Raw genomic sequence first — 25,628 nt, forward strand, 5'->3', positions numbered from 1 at the left:
TGCAGAGTGGAGGGATCCTGTGTCCAAGTGGTCCAGCCGTGATGGCACAGGACAGGCAGGGACCTCAGATGCACAGGGCTCAGGACCACCCTGCTGCAACCCAGTGCACTGGGAAGGGGGGAGAGGTGTTGAATTTGACCTGCAGCCCCCGAACCACCCCTGCCCTTGCTGTGCGTCAGCACGGCTGTGTGGGACCGGGCACGGGGCCACCCACCCCCGGGCACACAGAGCACTTTGTCCCTGCCCCGCGGAGCGGGGGAAAAGAACTGTGAAACAGTGTGGGAGGGGGGCAGCGCCCTGCGAAGAACGCCCAGAGCGCCCGGGAGGAAACAGATTGTAATCTCCCCAACGAACTGCGGCTCATCCGAACGAGGAACAGCAGGGGCGGTGCAGAGCTCCTCCAAGGACCTGTTCCGGGGGGACCCTCGGAGGCTCTGGGCCCTGGACAATAAAGACCCCAAAGGCACAGGTGATGGGACTGTTTAAACAGAGATGCTCGGGAAAACTAACTCTGATGATTGTGTATGCTATTGGGGTTTTTTTTGTTTTATTTTACATCCCTCTTGGCCCTCCAGACCAACCCAAAATCTACTGGTGGAGCCACTTTCCACTGATTCCTTTCAAAGGGCTCTTTCCTACAGGGGGAACCCAAAACCCACAATGCTCAGGAGAAAGGGCTGGTGCCTGCAGGGCCACCAGTGTGCAGGGCAGGAGGTCTGTGGCCACCGGCTCCAAAAGCTTTATTGCTTGTTGGTTTCTGCTAATTCTAAGTGACTCTAGGACTAACAACCACCATCAGGGAACACAGTGGTAGTTAAGGACACCCTGGCCGTGCTGGGGGGGCGATGAGAAGGTCATGCTCTGTTGGCCCAAGCATCCCTGGCAGGGCCCCACAGCCCAGGGTTCAGCAGGCGATGCAGAAGGGTTGTGGTAGAAACCAAGGGGAAACTGCAGCCCTGAGCCACGCAGTCCTGACCCACCAGTGCTTCTTTTTTAGGGCAGGGTAGAAACCAGAGTGCAGGGAGTTGAGTCCAGCAGCCCAGAGGAGATGGTCCTGCTGCCCTCTCCCCAGAGTTGGGCTACCTGAGCCTCCTGGCACGTGGCAGCTGCAGCCCTTTACTGATGGAAATGGGAGCATCTCTGCCTCATGCAGTCCCCTGTATGCTCTGTGCTGGTCCACACTTGGCTTCACCCAGAGACAGCCACACCAACCGTCTGCTCAGAGGGACAAGCTGGGCCCTACCATTCCCAGCTGGGCTCTGCCATCCTGTTGGGCTACTTGGTGGGCTCTGTGGCCACGGTGTCCGCATCTGGAGACGGCAGAACACCACTGTTCCCACCATTGCTCACGTTTTCCTCGCTGTTGTCTGTCATGGGGCCACTGCTTTTATCTTCCACTTTCTGCTTGAGTTTGAGGGAAGAATCTCTCTGGGACAGGAGGGGCTGGTAGCCAGCGAAGACTCCTCCGCTCACGTTTGTACGCTTGTCTGTGGGTGGACAGAAAAAGAGAGCTGTTTACCTGGGGTCCAAACTGACCATTCAGCTGAGAAAAAGGGTTGTGGAGTCTCTCCTTGCAAGAGGCATTCCTTCTCTGAAAGATGAGGATCCTTCTGGCCCCCAGATGCTCCCAAAGAGGGGCTGATGGGTGGGGGACTGGGCTCATGCCCCAGCTCAAGGGAGGCTGGTTGGCTGGTCTCCTACCTCCTGGCCCGATGGGGTGCATCAGTCGGTTCATCTGGACGTTCCAGTGCTTGACGTTGGTGCTGGCCTGTCGCAGCTTCCGCTGGGCTGCCTGGAGGGAATGGAGGAGAGGGGTGAGCTGGTCACCACACTGCCCCTGACTCGGGACTGTGGGCATGGATTTCCCTTCCCTGAGTAAGCCTGGATTGGAGGTTCCCTCTGGGATGGAGACCCAGCTCACCCTCCTCTAGGTCTCCTACTCCTCCTTCAATTCTTACCCCTCCACACACTCCCACTGTTGACATCGCTTTGGACACCAGGGCTGTCTCCACGGGGCAGGACATGCTTGTCCTGTCTCAGCACTGCAGCACCCCGTGCCTGCACATGGCACAGCTCAGAAACCCCCGAGGCAATGCCACCTTGATTCTCAAAGCTGCTGTGTCCTCCCCAGTACGGAGGTGGCTCCAGGAGGGCTGGGAAGTCCCCTGGGGCTCACCACATGAAGGGATGTGACACTGATGTGATGCTCACCATGACGTCTTGGTCCACCCGCTGTCTGTTCACTCTCACTTCTTCCAGCTGCTTCTGTGCCTCTTCCAGACATTTGTTCTTGTTCTCCATCTCCTGCTTGAGGACTTGCTTCTCCCGCTGAGTTTTGATGATATATTCCTCTTGCTCCTCCTTCAGCTTCATCAGCTGCTTCAGTTTCTCCTCTTCCTCAGCCAGTAGCCTGACAATGAAGAGCAAGAGGTGAGAATGTCCCTCTGCCACTTCATCCACCAGCTTCCCCCGTCCCTGCCAGCATACTGGGAAGTCACCAGCACACCTCAGTACCCAGGAGAATTGAGCTGCCCTAGGGAGCACATTCCCATGCACAGCTGCTGCCCTGGGAGCGGGGCTGGTTGGGGAGAGGGAGGGATGCCCCTGGGATACCTGGCCTGCGCGTATCTCACGGCTTCCTCATCCTGCCGAGCTTTCACCTCCTGCTGCAGGGCCTCCTGGAGCCGCTCCTGCATGGCCTCCAGCTCCAGGATGCGCTTGCGCTGACGCTCTGCCTCTGCCTCCTTCAGGACCATCTCTGCCTGCATGGAGGCACGAGCCTGCCGGGGGGACAGGAGCCGTCAGCGTGGGCGGCTGGCTGGGCCACCACCACTGTCTCCAGAACCCCTTAGTCCTGCATCCCGGGGTGGATGCCAGACATCTCCCAAAACAGGGAGAGCCCACGGCAAGTGATCCAAAGCAAAGCTGTTTCCCTGCTCAGGAGACAGGCTGCATCATTTGGAGCCAGTGCCGGCTGTGAGGTCAGAAATGGGCTCCCTGGCCAGCCTGGCACCAGCACTTGCCTCTCACTGCCCCCCTACATACCCTTGGGGCAGGTTGTCCCCATCTCCTGCTCTGCAGGAATCTCAGGCCTGTCCAAAGGCTGCCCCAGGGAAGGGAAGGGAAAGGAAGCACCCACCCCATGAGCAAGGAAGCCCTGGCAGGACTCTCCACAGGGTGCACCCACCTGCTCAGCTTCCCGCAGCTGGATCTCCAGGGTCCTCTGCATCTCCTCGTGCTGCTGCCTCCGCCGCTGCTCCTCCTCCTGCAGCAGGATCTCTGCCTGCCGCTGGGCCTCCTTGAGCAGTTCCAGCTCCTGCAGCTTCCTCTCCTTCTCCTCCTGCAGCTGCTTGAGCCGCTGCGTCTCCTCCTCCTTGGCTGCCTTGCGCTGGTCCCGCTGGTCCCGCTGCTCCCGTCGCTTCTGCTTCAGGTCCTTGTGCAGGGATTTCTTTCCCTCAGCCTGCAGCCGGATAGCCGTCTGGATGGCTGGAGAGGGAGGCCACAGTCAGTGGGGACATGGAGGGGGGCACAGGGAAGCTGGGGAAGGGGTGTGGGGTGGGCACAGACCGAGCGTCCACTCCTGGCGCTGCCGGGTGTCGGAGGCGCTCATCTCGTAGGTGCGGGAGGAGGTCTTCACGCAGAACATGCACCTCTTCCCGTCCCGGTCAGGCAGCACCTGCAGGGTGAGGACACAGGACGGTGTTACCCTCGTACCCCACCTCATCCCCCTGGCTCCAGTGCTCCTGGATGTAAAATTGTGTGTTCTTGGGTCTGCCTTCCTGGGGTCTGAAGGGGATCTCCCAGGTCTCCTGTCCCCAGGCTGACGAGTGGCCCTGGCTGTACCTCCACGCAGCAGTGCTTGTCCAACGCGATGCTCCCCTTTTTCTCCTTCCGCTCCTCGCTCATGTAGTAGGACAGGACACTGGGCTTCAGCATGAACCACCGCTCTGACCAGTTCCTCCTCAGCTGGCCCCTCTTCCAGAGGTATCCCTGCACACAAGAGACAGAGATCAAAACTGGGGATGGGGGCAGGACAGGGCTCGTGCCCCAGGACATGTGGGTTCCTTGCCTGTTTGAGCACATCCTCGATGACCTCCTGGTACACCTCCTCCACGGCCATGCTGATGGCCTCCTGCTCGATGCCTCGCAGGAACCGCCCTGAGTTCACCATGTCTAGGAACTGCCAGACCGTCAGCCCCTCTTGCCCCTGTGGCTCCTGGGACAGGTAGTCATCCAGCTCACAGGAGTTCAGCTCCACGTTCATGGCTGTACAGATCTTCTTCAGCAGGTACTCCACCTGTGGGGATGGGGAAACTCAGGGATGTGGGGAAGTGAGAGCTGTTCCCACCCCACCGACCCCTTTTGGAGAGCCCAAGACCGCCTCTCTTTCCAGCCTGGAGATGCAGGACCCTGATCCCAGAGGTTGCAATGGCTGAGGTCATGGCCAAGGCATTCTAGGCAGCAGGCTGCCTCAGGAGGTTGGCACTGGGTTAGAGCTTGACCACTGCTGGGAGGTTTTTCCTTTTTAACCCCAAGGCTGAGATGTTTTGGGTGGTTTGTCTGCAGAGTAAGAAAACTCTGCAGCAGCCAAGAGCCTGAGGGAGAACAGGCCAGCACTGCTGGACCCCATACACAGCATGCAAGGTCAGTGTCTCAGAGCACAGCCCTGAGCTCAGCACCACTTTGATTTCCAAAATCACTGGGAGGAGCAAGGGGACAGGACCCAAAGGAGCATCGTTTTGAAACTGCAAGTAAAGTGTTTCTAAAAAGAGCCAAGATGGCTGACATGATGTGGGGAAGACTTATTTCAGCTTAAGTTTTGCTGCCAGCTCTCCTCTGCCCACGATCTGGGGATTGAGGCAGGTGGGTGACTGCAGGGAGCCACACAGGAAGGTGACACACAGCAGGGTCCCCCCAGCTGGATTTTTAATGTCATTTAACTAGGAGAAGGGCAAGCAGTGAATGCGCTTGCTCAGCCCCGTAAGCAGAAGGATGGTTCAGTTTGTCATGGTCTGGGGAACAGGAAACACCTCTTGCAGGGTGCAGGAAGTGTGGTTGCCCTCCTACGTCTGCGCAGCACGGCCCTTCTTGCCTTTTTTTTTGTCCTCTTGTTTTTTGGAGTTTTTTTTTACTTTTCTGCTGATCTCAGGATGTTGATGGGGTAGAAGCCAACAGCAGTTGCTTGCCCAGCTAAGTTCCTTCTGCTGATGCTTGTTCTTGGCTTCTATGTTTGTGCCTCCTCCCTAGATCTGCCCCCCTTCTCATGGGGCTTTCATCTGACCCTGGAGAAGGGAGAACCTCCCCCGCTAAATTCTGTGGAATTTGGAGATTTGGAGATTACTGCCAGAGGCTTTGCTTTGGCTGGAACCTCGCTCTTAACGCTCCAGATTCTGGGCAGGGGCTGAGTGCCCAGTGGCAGCGGCCACGGAGGGGGACAGACAGCTCTGCTCTGCCACTGCCCTCTAGGTGAAAGAGGCTCCAGCATTTTGGAGGGGTCCTCCCAGATGCTCCCAAGTCACTCCCTTCTCTGTGGGCAGAGGGGGTGGCTGTGGGCATAGCAGGCAACCCTCCTCCCACCTCTTTCCTGCTCTCTCTCACCCCCTGGAGCACCACATCTTGCAGGATGTGGTGGGACGTGCCAGGAAGCGATAGCAGGATGTGTTACCCCCAAAGAGGGCTCTGCCAGAGCACGGAGCCCTGGGAGGACAGGGATGGGGGGAGAGGCAGTCCTACCTCATCTGGCACCATGACAAGAGGGTATTTGTCTTCAGACAGAAAGTTGAAGAGACACCAGAGCTTGAAAGCATCTTGGTGGGATACAACGCTATTCCCGTTCCGGTCAGGTTTGTAGTTTTTCTTCGCTGTGAGGGTCCAGCAGAGCTCATCAAAGTTTTCTTTGACAAAAGCACCTTCCTCCACCTGTGGGCAGGAGTTGATGGTGAGCAGGGAGCTGCAGGGCTATGGAGAGGGGTTCTGAGGGGGAAGTGCTAGCGGGAAGAAACTCTCACTCCTAAAATCTCTTGTCCCTGCCAGTGAGAAGCACAGGGTGATTTGGAGCACCAGCAGAAAACCTGTGGTGCAGCACATGCAGCAGTGTGGTGCTCTTCAACCTCCCCAGTGCCTCCACAGCTTCGGGTCTCTTTTTATCCCATTCCACCATAAAGAGGAACTGGGGAGCGAAGGGAAGTGCTGGCCTGAGGGCAGGCAGCAGTGGAGGCAGGAACAATGCCTCCACCAGCCTCGGCCCCACTGCTGTCTGTGAGCTTCTGTAACCATGTCCTGGCACTGCAAGCAGCCTCACACAGCAGGTTTGGTGAAGATGGGTGAACTGTGATGTGTGAGGAGCCTTGGCTGTCCCTGGGTGCTCCATCCCAGGTGTAGGAGCCACATGCTGCCAGCACAGGAGGAAACTGCAGCCTGTGGCAGTAGAGCTGGAGGAAAACCTTCAAGTGGGTGGCAAAAGCTAAAAGCCTCTCTTACTAGGAAAACCCACTTCCCCTTCTCAGGCTGCTTCTGGGATTTTATTAACCATGGTGAATCAGAAAAAGGGGTTTAAAGATCATCTCCCAAAGAACCACATGGGAAACTAGAAGGATTTTGGCCACTTTGTGATGGGGAGATTGGGCTGGGCTGACCTTGGGCAGCTCTTGCCCTGGGCAGAGGGAGCTGGGGAAGCCTCTGCCCTCACTTGCTGCAGACCAGATCCCTGCGGCCAAGATCAGCTTTGCTGGATCAGACTGGGCAGCTCCTGACCAGCTCCAGGCAAGGCAAAGATGGGCATGAAGACCCATAGAGAACTGCCAGGAGAGCCAGGGGAACAAAGGGTTACTGCACCCAGCTCTGGCCCCCTTCTGTGAGCACACAGTGGAAGAAAGCTGCCAGTCCTCGCATGCCTGGAGGAAACAGCACCCATGGACAAACTGGTGGCTGTACTAGACAAAGGTGCATTTGAATTATGGAAAAAAGGGAGAAAGCCCCTGCCCACCCCAACTCTGCTCCTGTCCTGGCACCTCATCCTCCTCCCTCTCCTCTCTGCCAAATGACGTCACACCCCAAATTTGAACAGGGTTAGAGAGGAAAAAGCGGCCAGTTTCTCTCTCTGCACCCTGCAGGAAACATGGGCAGAGATACTGCTGCATCCAGAGCCTTGATGGAAAGGGCTGACTTCACCCTTGCCAAGGAGACATTGAGAATTAAACGTTTCTCACTTGTTTTGGTATTCACCTGAGTGCTCCCCATCTCTCTGCACCCTTTTTCCAGCCATCAAGGCATGTGACCTCCTGCGGGCTGTGGGGAGCGGAGCCATTGGGCTCCCGTGTGATGCAGGAGCAGCCCAGGCACCACTGTGTCCCCCCTTCCAAGGCCAAGGGGCTCACCTTATCCAGGATGTACTTGTTCAGGTATGGCATGTAGCCCTGGCTGGACACTGGCCCATCATCGTCATCACGGAAATGCTCTTCCAGGGCCACGGGATCGTGGGGGATGCACAGCACTGTGTACAGGTTGTGAGACAGCACCTGGCCAAGCACAAGATGGTGAGAAGGTGAACAACCTCCAGCCCTGCCCCAGCACACCTCTGTGGTGCCACTCCCATACCCACTATGCCCTGTGACCTCCCTGCAGCCACAGCACTGAGGCAGAGTTTGGGTTTGGCAGAGAACGGGGCATCATTCCCAAATGAAAACCTTACAGAATCATTTAGAAACAGGTAAAAATTAAGGATTTTTTCACATTAGTTACTTTTCTTCACACATCAGGAACTTTTTTTTTAAAAGAGCTGTTTCAAACCTCTCAGAGAAAACAGGACTTGCTCTGATCTAGAAAAGCTGATAAGCCACCCTGAGCCACGTGTTTGGTACAACCATGGCCCAGCCTGGCAGCAGCTGTCTGCCAGGGGGCACAGAAAGATGGAAACATGAAAATAGAAAAGATTTATAAGAAACTAAGAAAAAGTTTTGTCTGGAATGGGAGCAGACAATGGAGATCTGGAGATGCACCATCTGCAGAAACACTCCACGAGTCTCACCAACAGCCCGTTTTTGTTCAAATTCCACAAAACAAAGGGTGTTTGGAAGCTCCCAAATTTCCCACGTGCTGGAAAGCTCAAAGCAAGGCTGTCCACGAGCATCACCAGCATCTCCAGCTTGTGATGCCAGACAGGCAGTGCTCTCCTTGCCTCTACCTCCCAGAAGTAGGAGATGACTAAATGAGCATCCCAGACTGATGTTGCCCCATTGCACCAGGATCTGGGGATGCAGCTGGCCAAGGGTTGAAGAGAAGGCCTGGAGGAGAGGGTACAGCATCCCTACTCCTCTGTGCAGGGCTGGAAATTTCCTCCCAGCAGGAGAGGAGCCGGAGGCCACGCTGGGCTGCTGCAGTTGGAGATGGTTCTTGCTCAACCAGATTTTCTTTCTCTTTTCCACCCTCCAGACTGATGGGATCAGCAGGACTCCGCCCTGTGCTCACACACCAGGGCTGCAGCCCTGAGCACCGTTGCTACAGCTGCACCTTTTGGGGTTGGTGCAGCCCTGGGGTCTGCACAGGACTGGAAAGGGTTGGGAACACCCAGGACATCCTTCAGGATGTCCTGAAGGCTAAAAAATCCATCAGGATGGACTGAAACTTCGGGAATTGCATCCTGTTCCCTGTTTCCAATGTGGGCCCTCGTCCCCATCCCTCACACCTCTCACAGCATCCCTAAAAAGCCCTGGGAGGTTTGCACGTGCAAAACCATGGGGTTCCATGATGGGAACCCCAAGCCCCTCTGTCCACCTTGGCACACCGTGACCCACAGCTCCTCCGCTCGCAGAGCTGTCACTGGACAAACTGGGAGGAAAGCCCCAGCCTGGCCGACGGTGGGGTGACTGGACAGAGCAGAGGTGGGAAACACTCCTGGGCTCTGAAACAGAGACTGGAGGGGGAAAAAATGACAGTGGGGAGCCACTGTCATGATCCCCATCACCTGTGAACAGAGGTGCTGAAAAGCACCAGGACAGTGCTCGGTGGCTCCCACCTCCTGCTCCAGCCACGCACAGCCACACTGAAGGCACACACCCCACATCCCAGCCTGGATCCGCAGAGACAGGGAGCAGCTCCCTCTGCTCAGCCAGGGAGGATGCAATGGCACCGAGAGGATAAATCCTTTTCCAGGAGCAGGGCTGGCGTGTGCCTGCGCTGGGAACAAAACTGCCCGACCTCGCTCGGCGCGCAGCACTCCACCGCAAGCTGCCCTTCCTTCCTGTGCACACACACCCCCACACTCAGTGTCTGCACACACTCGCCTCGGAGAAGTGCCCCTGCAAGGAGCCCAACGGCTCCCACAGCTGCACCATCACACTGGAAACCCCAATATGTTTCCAGCAACTGGCTGGAACGAGGCTGGAGTTCAGCCCCAGCTCCCGCTGGGACACTGCCCCATGTGCCAGCACAATCCCACCCAGTTCTGGGACTGCTTCCTTTCTGCAGGTGCAAACCCTGTGAACGCCGCTGCTTCTCCCACCCTTGTTCAAGACCCTTCATGCAGCAACACACCCGGGTGAGGAGCAGAACACAGCTCAGGAGGGGTTTGGAGAGTGCTCAGCCACTGTGGCTTCGACACGTTATTAATCAGGCCTGCAAGACCTCGGATTCCTTCTGCACTGAATGGACAAAAATGCTGCTGCTGGCCTGGGTAGGCTGGGGCAAACCTGAGCATATTTGGAGATGGAAATGAGCTCTCCCAGGCCTCGAGGCAGGTGGAAAGTTATCCAGAACTGAGTTTCATCATTCAACAGTGCAGCTCAACCCACCACCAACCTGTCCTGTCACTGAAGGCTGGGGGAGAACAGCAAGGAGGAAAGTTCCCTTCCCCTCTGGGTACAGCTGCTATGGACACACCATCCCCAGCATCCCCGCAGCCCCTACACGAGGGTTTGCAGCCCCTGTCCCCCCTTGCACAAACTCTCTAGGAAATTGCCATAAATTGAGGGTTTCTGTGGCCTCAGCATCATATCTGGTGATAAAGATCTCTCAAGACAAGCACTGCACGTGTTCACACTGGCACTTTTGGGTCCATCACACGTGTGGGCTGGGCTCCAGACCCCGAGCATGGGTGCAGGGGATGCTGTGAGGGGGGCACAGCAGCCCCTCTCAGGGATTAGCAGAGGGAATTAAGCTCTGGCCTACTTTGGGATTTTCCTTAATTCCTTCAGCTATTTTTACAGTTTTAGCAGGTGAGTGTGGCTCGCAGGACACATGCTATGAGTTCTGGGGAGCAGCAGGAGGCTCTTTGCTGCAAAGGCAATGGCTACTTTCCCTCCAGATTCCTGCTAACAAACTCTTAATTTTGGGGCAAAACATGCCTCCCCACCAAGCGCAGCACCTTCCCTGCAGTCTGTCTCTGGGGAAACCCTATAAAATAGAGGAAATAGTGGAAAAGGGCTTTCTTTGCAGCACTTCACAACTGGTCTCGCAAACTGGCAGCAGCTGCCAAGTCCTGACGCAACACCTCCCTGTGCCTGGCATTCTTCTGCTCAGGTCTCTCCTCTCATCTCAGCCCCTGATGCTGATCAGCATTTCCAACCCTGGTGCCAGCTTAAGAACCAAGAGAACGCTCACATGGCAACAAAAATGAGGCCCACCACGTGCAAAGTAAAAAAAAAATCAATAATTACTGTCGAAGCCAAGGGCTCCCTGGCAGGTTCGACCAACCACGGCCTGGGGGCAGGCAAAAAGATTTTTAAAGCCGTGATGGGTTTGATGAAGGGCTAAGGGCAGGAGCCCTCTGAAAGCTGCTAAGCAGGGGGAGAGGGGAAAGCAGAGTTTTTAAAAACGCCTTGTTATTTCTGGCCACAGCACTGTGGAGTTTTAGTTTAAAAACAAACTGCCCCTACCTCCCGACCCACTGGCTCAGCAGGAAGCAGAAATGCAGGTGCTCTGGCAAGCAAGAAAATATAAACTGAGTTTGGGCTGTTAGTTGGCCATAAAAAATGTAAGAAAATGTAAAAAGCTAGATTTCTCCTCATTTTCACCTAGAAAACATACTTGAGCATGAACTCCCAAACTCCCACCTCTCCCTCTTTTTTTTTTTTTTTTTTTTTTTTAAAGGGAGATGATGCAGAGCTTGAGAACTTCACCAGAATCAGTACGGAGGCAACAGCAAGGTCTTACCGATCTCAGTATTTAACAATTCCTCCGTGGAAGGTGGGGGGATGCAAAGAGCCCTGGACCTGCTCTGCCCCTCGCCGCCCACCCTCCAGCCGCGCGGGGGCCGCCCGAGCCCCCCGGGAACTCACTTTGAGCTGGGATTTGGAGACCTTGCCGCTCTTCTCCACGTCCAGGGCGGTGAAGGCGTACCAGATGGACTTGAGCAGCTCCGCTCGCAGGTCCATGGCTGCGGCGGCTCTGCCGAGCCCGCGGATCCGGTTCCTGGACGCCGCCCGGGCGGGCGGGACGGGGCGGGAGCGCCGCCCGCCCGGGGCTCCCCGGGAACCCCCCGCGCCCCATCGCTGCCGCTCCGCTCCCGGGGCTCACGGACACGAGCTCGGCTCGGCCCACACATCAAACGCTTCCTCGGCATTTGCGCTCTGGGGAGAGAAATCTCCTCCCTGGCTCAAGCAGCAGCTTCCCCTCCCGGGACTGAGGCGCAGAGCTTCCCCTCGCAGCGGGAGCACGGGCTGCGCTTTGGAACGGCTCCAGCTCTCCTTGTTTTGCGATCAATCGCATCAGGGCAGGTGTGGGGAGACCCAGCGTGCTGCACCCTCCCGGGCTGTGCCCGTTCCGTGCCCGCAGAAACCTCTTCCTCTGCGAACTCCTCGGGGACGTCCAGAAAATAATCCACCTGACTGCCGGGATCCTGCACTGGGCTCAGGTTTACAGCTGGACTCAACGATCTCAAAGGTCTTTTCCAGCCAAAATGGTTCTATGGTGCTTCCCGTGCTGGCTCTCTCTGCCCAGTGCCTGGGGCAGTGGAAGGGCTGAGGGCACCTGCCCAAGTCTCTCTCCCCAGCTCAGGGGCCTGTAAAATGTGTTCTCTGACACAGTTCCGTAAATCTGGGCTTGCAGGGGTCCCTGGAAGAGCCAAAACCTGATCTGAGATTTTAGAGACACTTCTTAGCCCCCCCAAGCCACATGGTGGGGGCTCAGAGGGTACAGCTCACCCTGCTCCTTGCCCTCCTCTGGGACAGTCGCTGCTTTGGCAGGACACATTCAGTCAATTCCACAGATCTCCTCAATTTCTTTAATCCCTACAGCTGCAAAACAGTAACATGGATCACCTCCTCCCAGCCTCCACCAGAGAGAAGGGGGCTGCTTTTAAAAACAACATTGTTAATTTATTTTTATTTCAACTCAACATTTACATTCAGGTCTAGCTCAGCCCTCGAGAAGTGCAGGCTGCTCTGCTCTGCAGCCAAGGAATCAGCCACGGAAGCTTGCTTGAGAGCGGAATGTGCCAAAGAGATGGGAGAACTGCTGTCAGAGCACTGGCTCCAACGGCAGGTACTGGTCACCCTTGAAACCAAGCCCAGGACAGCCTGGGCTTGCTTTGATGGGCCTTTGTTGCTTCCATACACATGCTGCCCACCTGTCCCTGAGCTGGAGGGGTGGACAGGAAAGGGGAGCTGTTGGACTATTCCTAGAGGTAGAGGGCAGGAAGTGCCTCTCTGAAAACAGGGCTGCTGCTCAGAGCCCAGGAGAGGCTCCAGCAGAGCCTCCAGGAGAAGGCAGCAGTCCAGTATCTTTGCCCTCCCTCCTTGGAGAGAAGAGCCCTTTGCACGGGGTCACTTCAGCAGCCTCACGCTGCCCTGTCAGCCCTCCCGGCCCGTGCGGGGCAGGTGCTGGCTCAGACATGTCCCTGCCCCGTGTCCCCCTGCAGCACCCACTGCCCCCACCCATGACAGGCCAGGGCTCCTCTCCCCCTGCCCCAGCAGCTCTGCCGACCTCAGCTCCCTTTCAGCTCCCTTTCTCAGATACGGCTGTGTCAGACGTCACCGGTCCACAGGGGATTACTGCTGCAGCCATGCTGACGCCTTCCTCCAGGCTCTGCTGCTCTTCCAGCTGGGGGAGGCAAGGGAGAGAGATAGTGAGTGCTGAACCCCCGAAAGGCATCTCAGGGCAGCCCCCAGAAGGACAGGGGGGCAAGGGGGCGGTGACAGAGGTGTGAAGCAGAGGGGCAGACGTGGCCGTGATGCAGAGAGGCTGCTTACACGAGAGCATTCTGCAATCCCAGGAGCACGTCCCTGTGCTGTCCTCTGTATGCAGGGCACCTGGGAATTAAGAAGCAAGCCTTCTGGGCAAGCAGCAATGCAGCAGGGCAAGAGGGCAAGTGCTGCGGGCAGTAGGTGGCTGGGGAGCAAAGGGGTGCATGGCAGGAGCCTGCACCATGTGTGGCACCTGCACAGTGATGTGGGTGCCGTGGGCAGTGGCCAGCAATGCCACCTGCTGATGATGGAGAGGGGCAACGGCGGATTCCTCTGACACGACTGCCCCAGAAGTGACTACGGTCACCTAGGAAAATCAGATAAAAACCAATCATGTTTTAAAAGAAAATGCAGCTCCTTTCTAGCAGAGAACAGGAAAGGTCCCAGTTTTGCCTGTACCCCCTGTGTCTCGGTGCCATGGGTGTTGGCCACAGTCACGGTGCGAGTGTCACCCACCAGCTCTCCCTTGGGCACGGCAAGGGCCCCACTCTGTGTCACCACACTGATGGCACTGCCCAGGGCCCGCAGCTCTTCCTGTGACAGACTGACCTGGGGGATGACAGCGGATGCTCAGGGAGTCTTAGACCACTCCCTAGTTTAGCAATGCAAAGGTCTGGGCAAGGATGAAACAGTCTCCCCCCAAGACCGAGGGCACAGAGAACTCCAAGGACTTTGCCCAGGGCCATGGACAGAACTGATGACAGAGAACTCGGAGCTTGGGTCTCCAGCCCTCCCTGCTTGTACCACAGCTCCCCTCCCCACTCAGCCTCTTCTTTCCAGGCTGTACAGGACAGCTTGTGCATTGTGGCAGCAGAAGCATCTCAGGCTAAGAGGAAACAAGTCACTTTTGGCAGCTGCTTCCTTTGCCCTGTACCACAAAAGGGAGTTTTTTCCACTCAGCACATGGGCAGCTGGTGGAGGGAAGTACAAGAAAAGCACTCCTGCATACAAATGATGACAAAACATCTCCAAATCCAGCCTATGTCAGCAGATGTTGGGAGCTGCTGGGAGCTGAGGACTGACAGGCACTGCACACAAGCCTGGGCAAACACCTGGAGACCCCATCAGCAGGGAGAGGCACCCTCCCTGCTAGATCAGAGACACCCTCAAACCAAGACTGCAGCAGTGGGTGAGGCTGTAGGAGGGATCCCTCAGAGCAGGCAGAGCCCATGGAGCCCCAGGGTCTGTTTTATGCTGAAAAAAGGCCCTGAAGAGAACACTGCAGCTGGGTAGAGGCAGAATCTCACTTCACATAATAACTGCTGTCCCTGATGTGCTGGAGGCTGTCAGTGTCTGTACCTGCTCTGTCCCATCCTGAGAGATAAGTGAGACCTGTGTAGGCTCAACATCATCTTCTTCATCTTCCTCCATCTCCGACAGGAAAGCAATATGCTGGCTCTTCAGCAGGCAGCCTCTGTCAGCAGCAGCAACTGGGTCAGGGAAGGGGAAGAGCAGCATTATCAGAACATGAAAGCACATGCTGGGCCCCAGGACCTGCCTGTGGCCTCAAGGGCCAGCACAGAAGAGCACGAGATCACGATGACACCAGCCCAGTGATGGCCTGGTAAGAAGGGCCTTTACCTCTCCCTGTACTATAGAATGGGCAGGGGCCTGCTCCCAACCTGTGACTTACAGCAAGGACCATCAAACACAGATCTGGATTTGATAGGGAGGCAGGAGGCCATGGCACAGACCTGGGTCTGAGAGGGGAGCAGCTGCAGGCTCTTGCTGTCACCTCTTCCCCCTTTGCTGTACCTGACCTGAGCCTGCTGCAGGTGATGGGGAGTGGGGGCTCACCTTCCAGCCTCAGCTGCTCAAAGAGGGCCCGCTCACTGTCCTCCATGGTCTCCAGCTTGCCGTGGCTGCTGCGCTTGTGCATGGCCAGCGTGGAGGTCTGGCGGTACGTCTTCCCACAGCTGCTGCAGGTGTAGGGCTTGCAGTGCGTGTGCACCACGTGGTGCTTGTAGAGGCTGGAGTACTCCGTGAAGCGCTTCCCACAGCCTGGCACAGTGCACAGGTATGGCTTCTCTCCTAGGGCAGAGGCCACAGAGCACAGCTTCACCCACTCGCTCTCCTCATGCTCCAGGGAGGGATTCCCCACCAGAGCAAATAGCTGGAGGTGGACCAGTGGAACAATAATCAACCCAGCAAAGCAATTCCCACTATTTGCTTTAACTCCCTGGCCACCCCCAGATCTACTCCTGCAATGCTGGGCCTGGAAATGCCCATCTCAGCCCCACAGACCTCCCTGCTGCTGGCTGGGAGGAGCTGGCCGCCTCCTACCTGTGTGGATTCTTATGTGGTTCTTGTAGTTGGTGGCACTGGTGAAGCCCCTCCCGCAGCTGGGCTCTGGACACGTGTACGGCCGCTCGCCCGTGTGCGTCCGGACGTGAACCTTGCGGATGTTGGAGGTGGTGAAGGAGCGGCCACAGCCCACGAAGGGGCACTTGAAGGGACGCTCACCTGCATTGACAGAGTGATGTGGATGAGCCCTGCTACCATGCAGCTACCTGGAATGCCCTGGAGACCCTTTCACTGGCAGTGCAGTTCTCCCCCTGTGCTGCTCACCTGTGTGTGTGCGGATGTGTTTCTGTAGATCCCCAGAGGTTCTGAAGGCTTTGCTACACATATCTTCTGGACACTTGTATGGTTTCTCACCAGTGTGTGTTCTCATGTGGCTCTTCAGCCCATACCCTGTTCAGGACAGAAACCACAATTAATTTTGTAACAAAAAGGAGACGCCATGATAAGCTGTGTACCACCCCCCAGTTCACGTACTTGAGTGTCTGTCCTGTGTCTGCAAAGCTAAGGGGGAAAAAATATCCAAACAGCTCCCAATGCTACTTTCAACCCTACTTCCACCATTATCTGACTACAGTCAATCAAGTCCTGCAGGCTCCCATGCTGTAGTTCCCTCACAGAAGGCTTTAGATGCTCTGGACATTGTGCTCTGCTGGACCAGAGCCAGGGCTGAGGCTCAACAGCATTTTTGGGTTGGAGAGAAAGCAAAATCTTCTCAAAAGAGAAGCTGTTACCTGTAGCAAATGCTTTCCCACAACCTGGGAAGTCACATGTATATGGCCGGTCACCTGTGTGAGCACGTTCATGTACCTGGAAAAGGAAGAATGGGTCATTAAAATGAGGACCAAGGCAAGGAGGAAGGAAAACAGCTGTACAGAATGCAGAACCCTGGCACTGTAACCTGGGATAGGTCTGGCCTGCACACTGCCATGTCAGCTGCTTTACCTTGCGGTGGTGGGCAGTGGTGTAGAGGCGGCCACAGCCTTTGTACCCACAGGGGAAAGCTCTGCTGCTGACCTGCTGCCCCTTCCCATGGCTGTGCACCTCCTCCTCCTGCAAATCCTGCCAAGACAAGTACAGGAACTAATCCAGCAAGCCACCACAGCAGGCTTCACCAAGCCCACACAAATATTTCCCTCCTTGCCATACATATGCACTCCTGCAGTTATCCTCCAAAAACATGTTCCTACAAACAAGCTTGTACCCGCACGGTGCAGCCCAGGTGACAGAGCTCCACAAACCTGCATTTCCCACTCCCACCTCCCAGCTCACTGGGGGTTCTCAGACACCTAACTCCCTCTCTGGGCTTTGCTCAGCTCATTTGTGAAGTGTGCACTTACTATTTGCTAACTCGGCAGAGAAGCCACCAACGCTTTTTTAATTATTCGCTGGCAAAGAGGAGTTCAGCCTAGTTCCAGTCACTGAAAAATTCAGACCTGAGAAGGGACGTTGCTGGAGTCCGTAGGGTTCATAAGGCAGGTGTCTGTCACTCCCTCCTCTTCCTTGTCAGACCCCTGTGGGTGAAGAAGCACAGGCACTCTTTGTGCCTCCCTGTACAGTGTAGAGCACGAGAGCAACCCAAGCAGGAAGACAATGACAGCCAGTGCCACCCCGCCCTTCTGCAGAGAGCTGGGACTGGGCCTGCCATGGCAAGAAGGTCTGTGCCCAGCTGAGCATTGCCAGCACACTGCTGGCAGCCCCATCTCCACAACGCTATGCAGACGGGAGAAAACGGCAGCACCAGGATGTTCAGGTGGGACACTGCAGTGACAACGCATCAGGATCGAAAGCTGTTCTGTTTTTTTGAGGTCTTTGTCACCATGGGGACAGTGGCCATAGTTTAGCCACTGCTGACATGCCAAAGGCTGTATCACAGCAGCTCTCCTCTCTTCCCAAATCCAAGCCTGTAGCATGTTAAGGGTGGCAGGCCCAGCACTCCATGGGACCAAATGGCCCCGTTCTGGGCCCCTAACTGCCAGCCACCCATCAGTGGTGGCACTTGCCCTGGAGCCCTGTCCAGCTGCTTCTCTCAAAGCTGGCACTGCTGAAAGACAGATATACACAAGTACTGCTGAAGGGAGGGCCAAGCGTGGCCCCCAGCCCGTGGTGCTGCTGGCAGACCCCGGGAGCAGTGCTGTGCCCTCACCTTACTGCTGTACTGCTGTACTGCATTCGTGGTCTCCACACCAAAGGCATCATCTTCCTCCTCCCCAGCTAACTCCTCGAGCCCAGTTCCTGTCTGCACTTCCAGGATGGTGCTGCCAGGTGCTACGATGACAGGACGGTGGATGTAGGCAGTGCAGTCCTCCACCTGGATGGCCTGGAAGGTGCCAGGATCGTAACCGTCTGGAAGAGGAAACCAATTACATCAAACGCAAAGAGCTGCTGAGTGCGAGGCAGAAGAGTGCTCCGCCTCCCCAGCCACCCACAGCCCTGGAAATCTGGGACACTAAGTAGCTTCTGCTCCAGCTGCCAAGTGAAGAGCAGGGAGCACTTTACCTTTAGCTGTGCTGTGTATGTAGGCCATGCTGCCATCTTCCAGCACCACTGGCTGACCATCTTCCAAAGCCACAGACTCTAAAAGAGAAGTGAAACATCCACACACTTTCCTGGAGGACTCAGGATGGAGGGAATACTGTGGCAGTTCCTGAACCCTACAGCATTAAGGCTCCCGGGAGAGGACACAGGGCTCCTGCTTGCCCTGGAAGGCAACCACAACTGTAGGTTTTAAGACACCATTTGAACCCTTCTGATGTGAATTATGAGATTTTTCAAGGCTTCATGCACAGATTTGCCACTTTCTTAGCTCAAAGCATTAGTGAAGTGCCTTCCCAGTTTCAAAATGCCAGATTATATCCCAGACAAGGAGGATGGTTCTGGCACAGGGATGTGTGAAAGGTAACATAAATATCCCATGGCAGAGGAAGGAGGGATGAGAAGGAAAACCCTTCTCACTTTGCGTGTGGAGGCAGTGAAGAGGATGAAGGGGGGAAAGGCATAAAAAGTGGGTTTCAAGCAACCTTTTGAGATTAGAAGAGGGAGATGGCATACAAGAAGCTTGGGAGGGTAAAGAAGGACTGCCCAAAGCAACCGAGCTCTTTCTACCTGCCCTTTTGCATCTTAGCGTGGTCAGGGAGGGGCCTGGGTCTGGGCCACTCTGCTGCCTGCCACATGAAATGAATTCCCACCACCTCTCAGATTAATGTCATATCAGTTTGGAGGTGACATAGGCCGATGGGTCAATGATCAAGGTGGCATTGCTTCCAACAATCCCCACCTGCCCTTCACCAACACTTATTCCAAAAGTAATATATTATCTCGTAGTTCAGAGGAAATTCCCGTCCAACTGCTCCCACATGAAACAAAGTCTGTGTGGGAGCAGCACAGAGCTCACTGGGCTTGTGGTCTGTCAGACTGACAATGGGGAGAGAGAGCCCAGAGGTGAAATGACACCTCCACCAAACTGATCTTCTTGACAGATTGCTGAAAACTTTGCAGGAAATCACATATTCTATGCCCTTGTTTATTCAGCCTCAAAACCATGAGCAAAAAAAGCCCTACACAAACCCTGGACTTGTGAGAGCTGGAGCTGACAGGAGCCCAAGCGCTGGAGCACTGCCAGCTGCAGCCACATCTACAGTGTCCTTCCAAAGAGAAAGAGGGGAATGTATTGTTCTCACCTTTCTGAACTGTCACCTGATGGATATAAGCTGTGGTCCCATCTTCAAATTCAATGACTTGTCCTTCAATCAGCTTTTCACCTGAAACAGTTATAACATCCCATCAGCACTGCTGAGCCCAGTCCCTCTGCCTCACGTGCTTCCCAAGGAAACCAGTCCCACAGAAGGGAGAAACTGTCACTTGTAGGCTGTTAGGGACCAGCTTTCCCTCGGATTGCTGGCACCTCACTTCCCAGAAATGCCAGAGCTGCCCTTTCCTAGAGAGGAGGACACACAACAAAGACCCTTAGGCATCACTTGTTGACAAGCTGCCCCTCCCAGCAGTTTGTGCCAAGGAGCAGAAAGAACATTGTGTGCTGAGCATTTGGAATCTAGTAGAAAGCATTAGACTTGTGCTGGAGAAAAAAATCAACTGGGAGCTCTGAGTGGCATCAGCAAGTGCCTGGAGATTTCTTTTTTTCTACTTTGGCAGAGGATCAACTCTTGGAAAAAAATTACAGTACCTAAAGGGGCCTAACATGCTGCCAGGGTTGGGTTCTGAAGACTGAAATCTTACAGAGCCTAACTCTGTGCAATCCTGTAATAATGACTGAGTTACCCAAAGATTTGATGCAGAGAGGACATTGCTCCATCCCACTTGAATAGGTAAAATCCAGGTTGGTTTCACCTGGAGCACAAAGTTTGGGGGGGGGGGGGGGTCACACAACCCAGTGGTTCCAAGACAGTCCAACTCTACACATGTGGAATATAAATAAACTTCCAGTGAGTTTTCACAGAAAAGAAAGCAAGAGAGCAACCCCCAGGACATGGAGCTGCACAGCTCATCCATCCTGTTCTGCAGGCTGGGAAACAGCATCCTCCTGTTCTGGGAGCAGTGGGTAGTGGAGGAAGGGGCACCTCACACACATCAAAGTAAGGAAAAGTGTTGAAATTGGCACCTCTCTGAGTGAGAAATGCACTGTTGTGAACCAATCCCTGTGCACACCAGTGAAGCAAAACCTCCTGCTCAGCCCAAGGCAAGTTTTGGTGGAAAAGAGCCCTCCAAGCCACAGCATCAGCTCTGCTTCCCCCAGTGATCCCAGAGAGAACAAGCCTCATCTGGTCTGAACAGCACTTTTATTGTCTACAGCAACAGCTCTCTCATCTCCACAGCTTCATTTCCACACTAGAGGCACATTTCAATTCTGTTTTTATATCAGACTTCTGTTCAAATCCAACAGAGAATCACCTGTGCTGCTCGTGTGACGCGGCCACACACGTGTGGCAGCTCATGCACTGTGAGGGCACTTTTGGCAAGTCTTTCATTTGAGCCCCAGAAAAAGACTTTGAGCCCTGCAGCCCGAGGCTCCGTTACCTCTGGCAGCCTGCTGCAGGAAGGCCGTGGTGCCGTCCCTGAGGGTCACTGCTGGCAGCCCCAGGCTCTCCATCCCGCCGGGAGCACCGGGCCCAGAGCCAGGGGCCTGGGGGACACTGGGCTGTCCTTTTTGCTGCAAGCCTTAAGTAAAAAGAACAATTCCATTTTATTTTCTCTCCTCAGATGTATACTCACTTTTGGACACCAGGAAAGGCTTGAATGGCCTCAAACTAGTTTTGAGGTTATAAAGGATTAAGATGGACAACACTGCATCCTTCCCCCACCAATGGCAGGCAGGGCTAACAATCTGTTCCACAGACAAATATAAAATCACACTAGTGAACTGACAGACTCTTCTTTGAGACAGTGCAAATGCCACATTCAAGCCCTTCCTGTCTTCCAAATGATCTGCAGGGAGGGTTTCCAAGTACTATAAGGCCTGAACCTACAGGCTGAGCATGTCCTGTACTGCAAGAGACAGGGGCAGGATGATGAGCTTCATCCCTGGAAGCATCCTCCTCTCCTTCCTTTCCCGACTAATTCCCAGCCTTTTGAGAAACAGATTTTCAGGCTCTAAGCACATTATATTAAAACCACCACGCCCCCACAAGAACATTTTGCTAAAGAGGCTCTCTGCTGACAGAATATCTTTCAAAGCAGCTACAGTGGGTTCTTCCTGAGCCATCTCTGAGATAGCCAAATACTTATTCGTCTGATTTGCAGGAACAAGTCGGACCGCCCTGTCCGTCCCCGCCGCAGCCCGGGGTGAGCTCGGCTTTGAGCCCCCTCAGTACGCCTCACCCCGCACCCTCACCCCTCTGCGGCTGCAGCGGGTCCTGCCGGGGTTCGTTCCCCCTGGGCTGCGGCGGCCCTGCACTGCTGAGCCCCCGGTACGGGCTGCGGTGCGACGGCACCGGGGAAGGGCAGGGCCCGAGGGGAGCGGCCGGCGGGCCGGGGGTGGCGGGGGACAGGAGGGGCTCTCCCCGCGAGGTGCCGGGGGCTGGGGCAGCCCCGAGGCCCGGCCGCCATCGCCCCCCGCACCGACCTGAGCGACCCGCCGGGCCCGGGTCCGCCGCCGGACCGACATGCACCGCGGCCGGCCCCGCAACCCGCACGGCAACGCGCTGCCCCCGCGTCCGCAATGCAGGTTCCGGGGCGGGCCGGGCCGGCTCGGGGAGCGCGCGCCGTGAGGCGGCAATGCGGGCACGCGCGATGTTAACACTGAAGCCGCGAGGCACCGCTTTCCCTTGCCCTTCCCGGCCGGGGGCTGCGCGGGCCGCCAGCGGGACCTGCCTAATGCCGGTGTTCTACAGCACTGCCGCCCGCGGGGAGCCTGTCCAGCTCGCTCCTCACGCAGCGGACGCACCCCGTCTTCTTCCCGGCAGTTGCTCAGGGGAGCCAGAGGCTCCTAGGATGCGCTGTGAAGCGATGGACGAGCTCCTGTCCTGGTGGTCCGCCAAGGAGGCAAAGAGACCTTGGTTGTTCGTTTAACAGGGAAGGAGATGCGGGCAGGGCAGGGCGGCGCTCTCCACCGTTCCCAACATGGTGGCTCTGCGCTGCCGCCGCTCCCTCCATGGCGCCGCGTGGCCAAATCTCGCGAGATCTCGCTCTTATTTATACCGCTCCGGGAGCTGTTCGGCCCCTTTGGTCCGAGCAGCCGCCGCCATGAGGTGGGTTGGTCCTGGCTCCGCATCCGCCGCCATCCGCCGCCATCCGCCGCCATCCGCTGCCATCCGCCCCGTCCGCGGGGCTGCCCGGGCCGCCTGGGGGGTCGATGCAGTGGGGTCGATGGCGGAGGGAGAGCGCGGGGGCCGGGGCGGGTTCGGGCCGCGCCTCGGGCGGGGCCTGCCCTGAGCCCGCGCTGCCGTTTCCCCCCGCAGCAGCAAAGTGTCCCGGGACACCCTGTACGAAGCGGTGAAGGAGGTGCTGCACGGCAGCCGCGCCAAAAAGCGCAAGTAAGAGCCCCAGATGCGGCGGGACCGGGCGCGTAGCGCCCGGCCTCGGCCTCCCCCCGCCCGGCCGGGCCTCACCTGCTGCCTCTCGCAGGTTCGTGGAGACCGTGGAGCTGCAGATCAGCCTCAAGAACTACGACCCCCAGAAGGACAAGCGGTTCTCCGGCACCGTCAGGTTCGCCATCCTCTCGCTCCCACCCAGCCTTCGGCGCTGCCCGGCCCTGCCCGGGGCCGCCGCGGCGCCGAACCGCTTGGGGAGTCCAGAGCGCCCCGGCCCAGCGGGAGCGGCTGGACGGACCCTCACCCTGGGTCTTAAAACATGAGGGGAGGTGTGGGAGCCCCCCGGGCTGTCCCCACCGGCCTGCTGTGATGGCAGGTGAGCGGCGGTGCAGGACGCCCCGTGCTGTGGTAAGGTGTCTCCGTGCTGGCTCCAGGGACACGGCAGCGGTGCTGGTAAGGCACTGACTCGGACCTTCCATCCCCAGGCTGAAGTCGACGCCACGGCCCAAGTTCTCGGTCTGTCTGTTGGGGGACCAGCAGCACTGTGATGAGGCCAAAGCGGTTGACATCCCGCACATGGACATAGAAGCTTTGAAGAAGCTCAACAAGAACAAGAAGCTGGTGAAGAAGTTGGGTGAGTGTGGGTCAGGCTCTGGGTACCTTAGCCAAATTGGGAGGGGTCTGGGTAAGCAGGAGGTTTTCTGTCATCTCAGATTTCCATGTCATGGTTAGCTCCAGGGATAGAAAGCTGAGCAGAGTACCAAAATCTGCCCAGAAACTACCCAGAAAAGCCCCCAAGCTGCTGGCAGTGCAGGTCTGACAGGTCAGTGTGCAGCAGGAGTGGGGCTGGTTGTCCTGCAGAAGGAAGGAAGGGACATAGGAAAGCATGCCTGTCACAGAGTTTCACCCTTTGCTGTGTTCCTCGATTTTCTGGTCAAGGACCTGGAGTGCAGCAAAAGCAGAGAAATGCTGGAGGCAAGAGTGGGATTTAGTCCTGCAGTTCTTACATGAACAGAATAAAATTTGTCTCTTTTCTCTCGGAGAGAAAATCCTTCCTTCCCTGAGAACTCTAGAATCACTTTGGTACGTTCCTGAGGCAGACAAGAACTTGACACTCAATCCATGATCAGCCACGGAACCATGTGCAGTTAGGAAGTGACATGGGATACTATGGCTGTTGGCTAAGCCTCTCGTAGATGGGTCATCCATCCTGGTGTGCACAGGCTGTGGCAGGAGGCTCCTGGCAGAGCTCAGAGTTCAGTGTCATCTGGGGCTCAGCAAAGGACAGTTCCTTTAGGGAATGAGCTTTGTGCCGTTCGGAGTCTGTGTCAGGAGTGGGGCTGGGGTCTGGCTGCTGTGACAGTCATTCCTGATAGATTGTTGGTAAAACCAGCCCCTGTCCAGGTGGGACTGTGGGAGTGTCTGTTGGGGGAAGTGGAGCTGTGCAGGCTTGGCTGAGCCGCTCACTGGGAGCTCAGTGTGGGAGCAGAGTCTCTCCTCACCTCCCCGGTTCTCTCCTTGCAGCTAAGAAGTACGATGCCTTCCTGGCTTCTGAGTCCTTGATCAAGCAGATTCCTCGAATCCTGGGCCCAGGCCTGAACAAAGCCGGGAAATTCCCTTCTCTGCTCACCCACAACGAGAACCTGGTGGCTAAGGTTGATGAGGTCAAATCGACCATTAAATTCCAGATGAAGAAGGTAAAGCAGGGCTTTTCCTCTCCAAGGCAGTTCTGTGTCTCTGCTATATCTGGGATGGACTGTAGGTGGCCCTCGAGTGTTTCCTCCAGCAAAGGGAGACCTCTGCTGCCAGTCAGAAAGGAGGAATAATTTTTCTGTCATTGACAGATCTGGAAGCAAGTGATCATGAGATGATTCGATATTTCAGTGCTGAGCACAATCCAGTGCAGTTAACACTTCTCCTGCTCCAGTGCTGGCTCTGCACAGCATGTCGTGTGTCCTTCCCAGTGTTGCTGTCTCTGGGAGGCAGTGATGTTCCCACCTTCTCCTGGTCAGCTCTGTGTGTGTTAGAGGTGGCATCCAGGGGCTACAGGCACAGGGAGCCACAGGCCAGGTGCAGCAGGCACTGGAAAACCCTGTGGGTGGGCTGGGGAAGCTGTGTCCAGCTGACAGACCATGGGACAGTCCAGCACATGGATGAGTTCAGGTCGGCACCTTTGCTCTGCCCATGAAACCTTTTCCTGGTGTTTGTCCCCAGGTGCTCTGTCTGGCTGTGGCTGTCGGTCACGTGAAGATGACAGAGGATGAACTTGTCTACAACATCCACCTGGCCATCAACTTCCTGGTGTCCCTGCTGAAGAAGAACTGGCAGAACGTGCGAGCTCTGTACATCAAGAGCACCATGGGGAAGCCCCAGCGCCTCTACTGAGGGGGCAGCAATAAACTCTGTGGGCACCCACGGCCATGTGTGGTTCTGTTACTCCAGAGCTCCTTGGGGTGGGTTTGCCAATGAGCTGTGTTGATAGGGATGTGAATTCCAAGTGGTATATGGAGCTTTTGAGGGAAGGGGCCTCTGTGTTCAGAGCAGGGAGGGGGAACGGCTTCACTTGCCCCAGACTGATCAGAGCAGAGGTGTCCCGGGGCAGGTGGAGTTTCAGCAGTTAAACTATGGCCCCCAGATCCCCCTGTGCCCATGTGCAGTGCTCACCTGCAGCCATCCTGCTGCAGAGCCCACAGCCTTAATCTGAGGGGGGCTCCAGCTTCTGAAGGCTTTTGATGCTCCAGCCTCGGGCCGGGGGATTCTGCCCAAGATGCAGCGTGTGAGGACTTGATGGGCATCGTCCAGCTGCCCAGGGATGCCAGGGGATGGAGCTGCAGCCCAGCAAGGGGGTTGGGGCCAAGGGTACAGAGTGTGTTCCATCCTCTCTTCCCTCTGAGCCAGCCTATGTCCAACTCCTTATTCTGGGCTAAAAATCAGATTTGTTGCATCTAATTAGTGTGCATAAATAAATACATTGTGCTGGGACTAGTGAGCTTAGGGAAGTCTGAACAGGGAAAAAAAATACCCTGGGCCCTGGAAAAGCTTGTCAGCATCTGAGGAAACCAAACAATGAAAATAGCTCTGGATCCTGCTGTTAGAAACCTTTCAAATAAGCATCCGAGCCAGTTTTTTGAAAGATCAACATGACACCAAGAAATTCCATTTA

The 25,628-nt window shown here is 56.1% G+C and overlaps 3 protein-coding genes across 8 annotated transcripts; 1 reads left to right on the top strand and 2 right to left on the bottom strand.

The window, feature by feature from the left end:
* Nucleotides 1-723: 723 nt before the first annotated feature.
* DEF6 (DEF6 guanine nucleotide exchange factor) lies at nucleotides 724-12,166 on the bottom strand. The gene is made up of 11 exons (XM_064635807.1): nucleotides 11,274-12,166; nucleotides 7,377-7,517; nucleotides 5,734-5,919; nucleotides 4,070-4,297; nucleotides 3,844-3,990; nucleotides 3,568-3,676; nucleotides 3,188-3,486; nucleotides 2,614-2,780; nucleotides 2,212-2,410; nucleotides 1,702-1,792; nucleotides 724-1,487 (listed from the first exon to the last, which is right to left on the bottom strand). The coding sequence occupies exons 1-11, from the start codon at nucleotides 11,367-11,369 to the stop codon at nucleotides 1,276-1,278; spliced, it is 1,875 nt and encodes a 624-aa protein (XP_064491877.1). The 5' UTR covers nucleotides 11,370-12,166; the 3' UTR covers nucleotides 724-1,275.
* A 123-nt stretch (nucleotides 12,167-12,289) lies between these two features.
* ZNF76 (zinc finger protein 76) lies at nucleotides 12,290-22,066 on the bottom strand. Of its 6 annotated transcripts, none has more exons than XM_064635809.1 (16): nucleotides 21,880-22,066; nucleotides 20,514-20,654; nucleotides 19,160-19,240; nucleotides 17,979-18,056; nucleotides 17,626-17,825; nucleotides 16,916-16,993; nucleotides 16,425-16,541; nucleotides 16,214-16,289; nucleotides 15,747-15,872; nucleotides 15,462-15,641; nucleotides 14,976-15,209; nucleotides 14,478-14,608; nucleotides 13,578-13,727; nucleotides 13,372-13,485; nucleotides 13,185-13,244; nucleotides 12,290-13,035 (listed from the first exon to the last, which is right to left on the bottom strand). In XM_064635809.1, the coding sequence occupies exons 2-16, from the start codon at nucleotides 20,584-20,586 to the stop codon at nucleotides 12,931-12,933; spliced, it is 1,803 nt and encodes a 600-aa protein (XP_064491879.1). In that variant the 5' UTR covers nucleotides 20,587-20,654; nucleotides 21,880-22,066; the 3' UTR covers nucleotides 12,290-12,930. The 6 variants fall into 6 exon arrangements, with proteins under 6 accessions (XP_064491879.1, XP_064491880.1, XP_064491881.1 ...); XM_064635810.1 differs by lacking the exon at nucleotides 21,880-22,066 and adding an exon at nucleotides 21,559-21,640; XM_064635811.1 differs by lacking the exon at nucleotides 21,880-22,066 and adding an exon at nucleotides 21,328-21,545.
* Nucleotides 22,067-22,117: 51 nt separating this feature from the next.
* Nucleotides 22,118-24,882, top strand: RPL10A (ribosomal protein L10a). Its single transcript, XM_064635819.1, has 6 exons — nucleotides 22,118-22,183; nucleotides 22,394-22,468; nucleotides 22,560-22,640; nucleotides 22,951-23,099; nucleotides 23,990-24,162; nucleotides 24,680-24,882. Exons 1-6 carry the CDS (start codon nucleotides 22,179-22,181, stop codon nucleotides 24,848-24,850), a joined length of 654 nt encoding a protein of 217 aa, XP_064491889.1. The 5' UTR covers nucleotides 22,118-22,178; the 3' UTR covers nucleotides 24,851-24,882.
* The last annotated feature ends 746 nt before the right edge of the window (nucleotides 24,883-25,628 follow it).

This window comes from Pseudopipra pipra, chromosome 25 (assembly GCF_036250125.1).
Source record: "Pseudopipra pipra isolate bDixPip1 chromosome 25, bDixPip1.hap1, whole genome shotgun sequence".
Lineage (NCBI taxonomy): Eukaryota > Metazoa > Chordata > Aves > Passeriformes > Pipridae > Pseudopipra > Pseudopipra pipra.

Coding starts and splice junctions, on each gene's coding strand:
- ZNF76 (XM_064635809.1), bottom strand. CDS start 20,586: ATGGAGAGCCTGGGGCTGCCAGCAGTGACCCTCAGGGACGGCACCACG. Junction 16,994..17,625: donor TACAGCAGTACAGCAGTAAG/GTGAGGGCACAG, acceptor CTTCACCCACAG/GGGTCTGACAAGGAAGAGGA. Junction 13,036..13,184: donor GGATTGCAGAATGCTCTCGT/GTAAGCAGCCTC, acceptor TGCCTCCCCCAG/CTGGAAGAGCAGCAGAGCCT.
- DEF6 (XM_064635807.1), bottom strand. CDS start 11,369: ATGGACCTGCGAGCGGAGCTGCTCAAGTCCATCTGGTACGCCTTCACC. Junction 5,920..7,376: donor ACAAGTACATCCTGGATAAG/GTGAGCCCCTTG, acceptor TCCTGCCCACAG/GTGGAGGAAGGTGCTTTTGT. Junction 2,411..2,613: donor GTGAGATACGCGCAGGCCAG/GTATCCCAGGGG, acceptor CTTCATTGTCAG/GCTACTGGCTGAGGAAGAGG.
- RPL10A (XM_064635819.1), top strand. Junction 22,469..22,559: donor AGCCGCGCCAAAAAGCGCAA/GTAAGAGCCCCA, acceptor TGCCTCTCGCAG/GTTCGTGGAGACCGTGGAGC. Junction 22,641..22,950: donor CGGTTCTCCGGCACCGTCAG/GTTCGCCATCCT, acceptor TTCCATCCCCAG/GCTGAAGTCGACGCCACGGC.